The sequence below is a fragment of the Conger conger genome, chromosome 11 (assembly GCF_963514075.1).
Source record: "Conger conger chromosome 11, fConCon1.1, whole genome shotgun sequence".
Taxonomy (NCBI): domain Eukaryota; kingdom Metazoa; phylum Chordata; class Actinopteri; order Anguilliformes; family Congridae; genus Conger; species Conger conger.
In genome coordinates, this window is record NC_083770.1 from 22,664,974 (window position 1) to 22,675,993 (window position 11,020).

An 11,020-nucleotide genomic window follows, 5' to 3' on the forward strand; every position below is an offset into this window, starting at 1 on the left:
ACAACAACTACCACAAATACCAACAACAACAAACTCCCTGCTCATCAGGGCCACATATTTCATATTAAACCGCTACGTTCCCCGGGGAGGGAGAATAAGAGAGGCATTCAGAGCAGAGCAGGGCGTGCAGCACGGTTATGGACTCAAGGACACATCTGTTCTGAGCACCAGTAGGCTACATGTCTGTACATGTGCTTATGGAGATGACACCTCCACCTACTCCAGGTGAGGCTCCTTAGAATCTGCCCTCCCCTTCAGCTAAGAGTAGCACATTTCATTAGCCCACATCTACACTGGCAGGAGATCAATCAAGCGCCTTTCAGATCATTAATGATATACGGAAAAGGTCATCGCCAGGTTAGGGCTCTATGGTAGCAGGAGTAAATGTGCTCCTCAGAGAAGAAATTAGAAGCGCACTCATGTATCCCAATTAGTAGATGTGCTACTCAATGATGTTCCAAGTTGGCACGCATACATTTTCAGGAGCAAATGAGTACTGTTGAAGCCTACAGCCCTGGGTCAAATTCTTTTGGATTCAAATAATTTTCGAAAGCTTTACTGAGCTCGTCTGGTTTATTGGAACCAATGAAATACTCAAAGTGCAAACCCCACCTTAAGGTCCTCTTGGTTGGCTCAACTGCCCCCAGCCAAGATCAATCGAGCACAGAACAGTATTTGAATCCAAAAACAACTACATATTTGAGCCAGATCTGGAGCTCTGCGGCTTCATTCATTTCCCCTAACAGATGCTTGACCATTGAACATTATTCTAATGCATGCAGACTTAACAGAGCATAAGCCATTCTGTTAAGGACTTCACAGTACTGTAAATCATGCAGTTAAAATGTAAGTGATGTTAAATCAGGAGAATTACAGCAGGCCCACACACAGGCCAGATGCTACAGGTGAAACCTCAGTAAGAGTCGGGTGGTAGGGGGATATGTATAGGCCGTAGAGCATGAGGCTTCTGGTGCTCCACACTGCTCTGATCCAACAGGGGGAGAGGGAGAGAGAGGGAGGGAGAGGGAGAGGGAGAGAGAAACAGAGAGAGCAGGGGCAGCAGACCAAATCAATGCTGTGTAGAGACACTGTCTGGCGCTCTCAGCGGTAACTGCCAGCCTGCCTGCTGCTCTTCTGAACCAGCCTCTACAACCGGCCACGGAATCCAGCTGGATCTGAGGTTCTGCCTCTTCACCAGACCACTAAGAGCCCTGACATATAATTAATGGCTTTATCATATTCTACAGGCCTTCAGGCAGGGCAGGAAACTAACGCTTCTGTCAAAAGGCCACAGTAGCAGTCGCGTCCCAAATTCACTGTTTTACCAGACAGGTAGCTATTCAGAATAGAACAGGACCTCCAATTGATGGGTGGTTACCTGCCATGCAAATGTATCAGCTTTTGGCTGGTGGCGGGGGTTAATTTCCATGCTGCTTTCAGGCTCATATCCAGTTTATAGACCTGCATAATGTGGCTGACTGGATCCGCTCCCTCACGGACGTAAATGCAGCTGTGTATCCTGTAGGGTGACTCACAGGCTCAGTTAAAGGTCAATGGTGTAGTTAAGCAGCCTGAAAGCAGTTGAGTGCTAACGAGTCAAGTGTTCGAGTCGATCCTGTACCATGCTGATGGTCCTGTATTTCCGCAATGGGCTTTGCAGTCTGTAGACCAGCATAGACCCGACATGCGTCTCCACATCCCATCTGTAAACGAGGAGCTGAAAGCGGGCCCGTTATAGCAGGTTTTGCTTCAAACAAATCATCACATTATCGAGTGGGTAGGACCGGACAGTTGGGAAACTGTACGAAGCTACGACATCCAAACGGTCAAACATGCAGACCAATGTACGCAGATGGACACCTTTCATAGACAGCCAGTTTTCTTGCTTTTTTTTTTTGCCTTGGAGGACTGAATTTTTTTACAAATGATAACTATAGCCTCCCTGTTTTCCATTCAGCTCATGCCCCCAGTGTTCATGAACCCGATGAAAATATCACCAGCAGAATGTACAGACCGTCTCCAGAGCTGGGAGTCATGTAGAGTAATCATTTTTTCTGGTTCTGGGCCAAAAATAGTTTTGTTATACATTTACAGCTGTTCTTCAATCTTTACCTCGTTAACATGGCCTCCACAGAAACTGACACTTCAAAGCTTGCCAAGAGGTGACCTTCCGGTGAATGATGTGGGTAAAGATTAAGAATTGAGTCTGGCTAGACCTGTATGTTTGAGCAGAAGTATTAAACATCTTTCATGTTCTATTCTTCAAAGCAACACCTGGCGAGTTCTCTCATCAGCCTACGATGTCCAGGGGCTCCATCTCACTCATTATTCTTATTCATGAATTAATGAAATAATGAATTTCCCTTTAATTTTCTACAGGAAAGAACAGCCTACATTCAGACTAGGCATATATATATATATTGTAATTACAGAGAGCTGTAAATTAACTTTCTCTTGGAATATAAATATTACATTATATTAGTTATTTAAGCTGACACTTTTATCCAAAGTGACTTACAGTTGAGCATGGGCCAATCCCCCTTGGAGCAATGTGGGGCTAAGGGCCTTGCTCAAGGACTCAACAGCTGCACAGACCTTATTGTGGCTGCACTGGGACTTGAACCAGCAACTTTCCAGGTCCCAGTCAAACCTTAGCAACTTGGGTGTCACGTAACAAACTTTGATAGTTGGGCACTGTAAATTGACTTCTTGCGGGAATACAACAAATGTGATGTTTCAAAATGTACATTCCCATAATAACCACAAACTCCTGAGCTGTATCAGGATCACAGCGTTTCACACCGTTATTATCATACCAGTCATAAATTGTTTCATGATCTCAGATGACAACAGAATGCTTAGCCTGAACTCTTCTACCCCTGGTAATCCTCTAAACTGTGATGTCATGACAAAATAAGCAGCCCATGCAACAGAAGCGGAGGTAATTGTTCTGTCCATTTTGCACTATGACTGGGGTAAACCTGAAAAGGCAGCAATCCCCAAACTCCTAATGGGCAACTACACTCCAAAAAGGGCTACAACCAGGAAGCTGTTAGCCATTAGAAGACTAAAACTCCACAGCTCCAATGAGAGCTGCATAATGGGCCTAACCAACCAATGAATTGTGCACTTCAGAAATTGACATGATCAAAAAAATGCAACACCTTAAATGCAATTTAAAGTTGCAGCAGAACAAAATATTGAAGGGGAAATAAGACCAGAATCAAGCCATTATGAAATTACAAAGTAGGCCAGTACATAATAGTACATAATACTAATAAAAAACTGAATGACAATGACAGCAGTACTGGCAATTCCACTGGAGATCACTGGGACCACAGAAGAGACGCCTCCACTTTTCACATATATAGCCACCAAAAGACAATTAGCCCATCCCTATATCCTAGTGGCTAAGGTACATGACTGGGACCAGGAAGGTTGCTGGTTCAAGCCACGATAAATGAGATCCGCACAACTGTTGGGCCCTTGAGCAAGGCCCTTTACCCCACATCGCTCAAGGGGGGGATTAGCCTTTGGATAAAAGCATAAAGCTAAATAAAAAAATATTATTATGAATTGATAATCACAGGAATAATGAGTGTATCTGTGTACAGACAGCAGTGTCCTGAGAGCGAGCGCTCAGATTAACTGAAACTGATAGCACTTACAGTTCAAATGAGCTTCACTACATTTTCAAATAAAATACAGCTGCTGCAACAAACAAACACAGCCAGTACTGATCAGATAAGATGCCCGTGCCACTAGAGGGGTGAATAACTGTTAAACTGGCTCCTCCATTGGCAGGACAAGAGAGTCAAACGAGAGAGGAGACCGCAGTTTGACCGAAGCATTCCATTCACAACTCTTCACTGACATCATCATGAAGAGCCAAACCGTTCAAGATGTCCATCAACAAAGCCATTTGCAGAGACTATACACAATAAACCCTGCAATACATACCACACGATGGATCGCATTACAGGCTCTTAGCAGAATTTAAGGTCACAACGAACACCTGTTCAAACGTGAAAACAACAACAAACCTACTGGAGAAAAGAGCAAAAAGGATCCATGCTTCCAAACAAGGCTTCAAAGATCATGAACTCTGAACTTCTGTTTAAAACATTTAGAACCATGGCGCTCTGTTAAAAGTAAGTTCACCGTGACACTTTATTTAGATGTAATACTTATAAAAGCATATACAAAGGCCCAATCGCCTCGGAGGGCCTATTAAACTCAAACGGACTGGCTGTGGAATGTGTTTCGACAAATATTTGCAAAGGGGCCATCAACTGATGCAAGAGCCAAACGGAATGTTCCAGAGCTGGCAAAAAAAAGAGGAAACCCCGACTAACTTCACACAGGCTGTACGAAAGAAGACGCAGACAAAAAAAACCTCACCAACAAGCCATCTGTGACCTCAACATACCATGAAAAAGCACACACACAGTGTATGACTGAAAATAATAAGTGCATAACACTCACATAAATAAGGTCTACTGAGGCCCGGTCTTTGGGGTACAGACACATTGCCTGCTGGACTGGCGTGTAAATTAATTATGCCCTTGTCCAAAATGAGAGAGAGAGAAGCCTGCAGGAGAAGATATTCTACTCAATATTGCATGGGTGAAAAGGCCCCTCGCACATTAGACTTCTGAAGCGGTTTGAAGATGAAGCTGAAGACTGAAAGTGCCGCGTAAGCAGTCAAGTGTCTCTCAGAGGAGCCGACTCAGAGCACCGGAGGAGCAGAAACGGGTGCTTCCACATTTCAGACAGACGTGTACACATCCTCCTGCACACACAGGCCCAGTGCAGAATCGAGCCCCCACCCCCTGCACTCTAACTAGCACAGTGACAGTCCCTATCCGGTGTGAGAAAGACACATCAACAGTTTGCATATCTTGCTCTTGAACATGAAGTGATAAAGTCGGCTATGCTATACAATTTTTCCCTCCACTTTTTTTTATTCGATGCATGAGCCTCTAATTGGGAAACATTCACAGCTGCGTAGGATAAACAGAACCAGCTGTTCTGAGGAACAGACAGATGTACCAAATTCACATCTGTGGAGCTCACTTAATTCCATGTACTGAAAATAGATACTCAGCAAGTCACCAAAGCATACGTGCTACAATGATAATGTCAGCTGATAGACTCAAACACTGTAAACTTGTGGGGGGGCAGTATGGTAATTTTGTATAGTAACTCGACTAGCTACAACTGAATAGAATTAATCAATATTACCATACATAAAACACCAAACAAAAACACCAGCTGCAATGTTCCCTGACTATGAAGAAATCAATCGACATAATGATTACTTTGTTTATCAAATGTTGTTCCGCATCGTGTAATGCCACATTTACATCTCAGTCATTTAGCAGACACTAATAATCCAAAGTGACTTACAAGTTCTTCAACAAATGAAAAGCATCAAATCCATAGAGCAAAACATGCACAAAGAGTAATTCTAACCAAAAAACAATAGTTATCATAAGTGCAAGGCTTTCTAATATAAGGTGTACAAGAAAAATATGGGGGGGCGGCTTGCAGCTTGATCACCTGGTGCTCGTAATGAGGGGACCACAAGGTGACCAGAGCTGGCAGACCAGAGTGGTCTTTCTGGGGTGTAGGGAGCAATTCAAGTTTGGATGTAGCCTGTAGTGGGTCAGTCCCCTTAGCAGCCTGGAATGCCAACACTAGCGCCTTGAAGGGGAAAAACCATAAAAAAGTATCATTGCTTTTTCTAAATTGCCCATGCCCTCTGTAAAGCAGGCATGTCGACATAACACAATTCCTGTTCTCTTTTATCTTCCGAGTGGCCTGAATTCAACTATACATCTATACATGAACCCGGAAACAGTAAGTTAATAAGTGTCGTGAGTCAATTTGCATATGTATCTATTATAACTTTCCATTATTTGCAGACAGAGCCCATTCGATTGCTTTACCGGATGCAGAGATGTCGTTACGGATCTAACTCACAAAGGTAAACAGAACCGGTAGTCAGCGTGTGACTGACGTGCTACTGTGGAGGACGTGCTCATGAGGAGATAGAGCGCTATCTTTGTGTGGCAAACACAGTACAGAGTGCAATCGTGACGATAAACTTTCGGATAAGCGACCAGTACAGTCTTAATCACCCGATACAGCAGGCCGCTCCTTACAAACAAACCATGGCACAGCAGGTAGAGATATTCATCTGCACTTCGGTCTTAACGATATGGTGAACGTGCATCCAGCTCCGTGTAACTATAGAGACAGACAAAATAACGGTCTGACGATGATACTGTTACAGCTTAACTTTGATCATGTTTTTCCCAAAGCAATATTTGTCCAGCCTGATAACAGACCAACAGACATAACCTGCACATAAGTTATTTAACATCAACATATTCTAAAGGCATTCACTAGGACTTGTTTCTATCAATAACCACTTCTCAAACGAATTCCACGGATATAAACGGAAGCAACGTCCAAGACAGGCTTCAGTAGTTCCACGCACTACCTGTACGATGGAGAAAGAAACCCGGAAAAAACAAACAAATCCTGCTTTCAAAGAAAAGCTCAAATTAACCTTTGTACTGTAACCATCTCCGCAAATGATCAATTCGTCCGGGAGCCGAGCGCAGTATTACGGTAAAAGTAAATGACTCACTGTACTAACATTTGGACGTGTGCTATTAAACTTTTAATTTACTCTGAGCTTGGGCTCCGCTCCCACTCAATGTTAAAGATGCAACTGAGTCAAGAAGAACAGCAACCCTTGGATTAGAGGGAAAGAGCATAATTAAAATCAGAAAGAAAATCCCAGATCTCATTTGGGCAGCTTTCCTATAGACATAATGGACTGTTTTACATAAATCCCACCCACCCCCACCAGCACTAAAAGAACACTAGCGCTCCTTAAGTGCTCATTTCCCAGGGTGCAGATCACAATGCCTCGCTGTTTCCCACCATACTGTCAAAAGCCAGGATCAAGAGATCCAGATATACCACTGGCGCCTTGTGCCAAGTTGAATTTGCTGCTAACTAGAGTCCGGTTTAAGACCGGGACGGTGATCAGCAGTCAATCAGATGCTGTATACTTATTGGAAACCAAGTAAATTGGAGAAAAGTCTCATGACCATATGCACACGCTTGACAGAAAGATAATACTGTAGTTGTATGTATGCATCGATGTAGTCTATGCACGTATGTACTAGGTATGTATACATGCATGTATGCAAGTTAGCAGTGTAGTGACGGCACCTCATGAAGACATGAAGGTTACAATTTGTCTTTTTGGTTGGGGCAGTGTTTAAGGATGGGGTAACTAGGAGTTATGAAACGATAGCATGGCAATGTTGGAGATCTACATAGCTAACATTAGCATTACTTACACAGTCTCCGTTTAGCCCAGCTGACTAGCTAGTTAAATGACCATTACATTCGCTATATTATCTAGCTAGCTAGCTGGAAGTTTGCTGGTAAACGGTCATCAGCTATCGCAATTTGCAAATAACTGCCCAACCACAGTATGGACACACCTGACGTTAACTGAGCGTGTAAACTTACAACAAGGTAATGAAGTAACATTACACTCAGTTAGCTAAAGCTAACGTTAATTGAACTAGCTAGCTAACGTTTGACAACCAACGTTAGGCTAGCGTACGGTTTGTTTTCCAGATTCGTAAACAACCCTCAGAAGCGACAGTTCCTCAGCACCATTAGCCACCATTAGCTACTAACGTTAGATAGCTAAGTTATAATGCTAATGTCACACTTAAACTAACATTCGTCTAGTTTACTTAGGTTATCTACCTGTATACATTATGCTGGCTTGGTAACAAGCTCGCTATATTGCAATCTCCATTAAGTTATCAGATAAGCGGGCACTAGCGTGTGAATGCTAACGACGTTAGTGTACAGTTATCTCACTCTATGAAATATGTCAAATATGAAACCTCTCGGTCTTTCAGTCCCAGTAGCAACACCTCCTCCATCAGGGTGAGTCGGGTTTCTTTGGAGTCTCCCTTGTCGTCGTCTTCCTGCTCTTCGCCGCGACGGACCTCGTCGTCCTCATCCCCGGATTCTCTCTCCTTGTCAGCGGCGGCAGTGCGAGAGGCCTCGGTCCGCCTCTGCACCAGGCCGGAGCTCCGCTTAGTCAGGGAAGTCATGTTCTGCAGACAAGTCCCAACAACCCCGGATACACGAAGCCACCAATCTCGTCTCGACAGCGATTAAATCTCTTTCTGATTACCGAAACATAAATGGACGCAAACCGGAGCCTTTACCACAGCTACTGAATTCGGTACTTGAAACCGCTAGAGGCAGCCCTCTACCTCTCTCCCCCTTCTCCGATCTACCTCCTCGCCTTTCTCCGTCTCCGAGTAGTTTTTCCCAATATGGCGGAGAGCGATGACGACAGCAGTGGATGTGGCACTTGAGCTAACGTTACGCCCAGGTAACACAAACCATCGGGCGCAAGCTGGCCTCATTGCTTCCTTTAGACAAGGTAACGGAATAAATACAAGGTAACATTGTATTTACGAGTGGATTCTCCTCTGGAAAACCTATAAAAAGATAAAATACACACCCTCTTGTTCTACACAAACCAACACTTTGTACCTCAAAACATTATAACTTACTCAAGCTGCATGCTACTTTTCAAGAAGTTGAGACTTTCACCAAAGTTGATGCAAAATACAAACATACAAACATGGAATGAAAACATCTATGGTAAATAGCCTACTACTATTAACATTAACCAGAGCCTACACATGCAATATGCCACGTTTCATAACATTATTGATGGTGTCCTTTCTCCACATGTACTATGAGTGAATATATTTACGCCATTTACATAATTTATATTAATGAATTCCATCACTATATTGCTTTGTCAGTTTGAGTGATGGGATTTCTTCTGCTCTAGCTAGCTCCATACCCTGGTGTAAAATACAACTATGACCAGCTTGAAATACTTACTACCAGCTGTTTCAAAACCTAGCTTTGGCTGTTTTTTGTACACACCCATATATTATCAAATATTAAGTGTGGCTCCATTTGAACATGACTCAAATAGGAGCTCACATCTTAATCTCTTTTCATCATCACAAAGGGAAAATAAATGTGAAGTAGCACATTATGAGTAAGTGCATATTAATAGTTAATAGTGTGTGTTTATTAAGTATCAGCTTTCAGCCGACAATGCAAAGAAATGGTCTCCTTTACATCATGAAAATATGTTTAGGAAGGTGGATGCAGTGCTCGAAAACATAATAATATCATCCAAGAACCATTGCACCATTCTTTCCCTGAAACAAACAGTATAATTCAGTTATTATGTTATCAGATAAGACTTATTCCAGATCCTCTTCTCTCGGTTGGGCGTGACATGCTTTTAACTGCCTGGTTGTGACATGATTATGGCCCTTTGTATTTACTTTCATGTGCCCTCACTCCAACCCCATGTTAAAATGTAAAGTATGCTTCCAAGGCAATGGTACATTAGACACATCACCATGGAATACATATGGTCTTACCCACCCACATTGTTACTATTATTTTAGACTGATTTTATTTATCCTGATTAAACTTCTTATTGTTTTGTCCATTGCGATTTATTGGAATGACGTGTCTCGATTTTGAAATGTCAATGTCCTGCATAAGTGTGGTTCTTGTTGTCTTGTGTTTAGACTTTAAGAATAATGATGAATAATAATGAATGTTTTTGAGGCAGTATGTAAGCACCGCTAATGTGGCAGCTTGTGGGTTCATCATTCCTCTCTCTTCTGGACTGTAGCTCTGATAATCTCCAGGCACACCTAATCCTGACAGATGGCCTCATTTCCTATTCCAAGAGCTAGTGTGTAACTGGCTAGTGGCAGCTTTATGCAGTATCTTACCCTTCTTTTGAACTATTGTAGACAATCGTCTTCAAATCATAACAGATAATATATGGATTATGCCCAATTCCTTCCTACAGTATTAAAACTCCCAATATTTTTAATATAAACAAAGCAATTACTGTTTAGCAATCACTGTGTATCCTTTAAGAATATTTTATTTTGTTCATCAGGTTGCAGTCACAGTAGCGTGCTTTGTGCTATGACTTTGATATGTCTGTTCTTTTGTGCAATTTTTTCCGAAAAATCACTATACAGGGGGGTATATAGTAATTTATTCTGTATGAAAATGGTGATGACAGAGGCTGGTTATTCAGTTAAAAAGTTATGGTTCCAGGTCATAGAGACCAGCCTATCTCACCTAATTGCTTCAGTGTGTGGATTGGGACTGTCAGAAAGCCTGGAACAGTGTGCAGTTCATGCTCCTGCCACAGGGAGGCAGAAGTACAGCTCTACAGGAGAACACCCCAATAACAGAGCTGAAGTGATTCTAGTTGCATATTTTATCCCTGAAAACAGAATATAGCCAGATCACATCCAATTTTGTGAGAGACATAGATTGTAGGATATTTATTTTGCCAATAGAATATCTTGTTCCAGAAAGCTAACACAATTAAGATGTAACACACACTATAATTACGCATTAAAACACCACATTTAAAGCCTATTTATTAATAAATGAGGAATTAAAAAAATATCAATAACGCTCTAGGTATGACAAAAACATGAATCTTATTCTTACATATTCAGAATCATACAGTTAATAATACAAACAACGGCCCTCTTCACAAGGTAATGGAGTACATTTGAGCATGGAAAATTGAGCTTATATTGGTTTTAACAGTGCTACACGTTTTTTTATTTTGTTTGTTTTTGTTTTCTTAAGTTGCGATTAAAACATTTTCAGTTTAAAAGATTCCAATTTAATAATTTTTCAAATATTTTTTATTCAGCCATGAAGCCTAAAAATAGTTACAATGCGTATAGTGCCAGCAGTATGGTACTATGCAGTAGTACTGTCAGGTGTAATTAAGTGTTCTAATGTTGGTCAGTGACTGGAGGGTTGACGGTCATGTGGCCTGGAGTAAAAGCCTCAGCATTATGACATTGTTACATCATTTACAGTTACA

At 42.0% G+C, this 11,020-nt stretch overlaps 1 protein-coding gene across 1 annotated transcript in view; it reads right to left on the reverse strand.

Moving 5' to 3' along the window:
- The window catches only part of golph3a (golgi phosphoprotein 3a), a 16,844-nt gene extending 8,433 nt beyond the window's left edge, over window positions 1–8,411 (reverse strand). Inside the window, exon 1 of the mRNA XM_061260237.1 lies at window positions 7,947–8,411. Within this exon, the coding sequence (XP_061116221.1) occupies window positions 7,947–8,159 (213 nt within the window). The 5' untranslated portion in view covers window positions 8,160–8,411. The remainder of the gene's footprint in view (window positions 1–7,946) is intronic.
- Window positions 8,412–11,020: the final 2,609 nt, after the last annotated feature.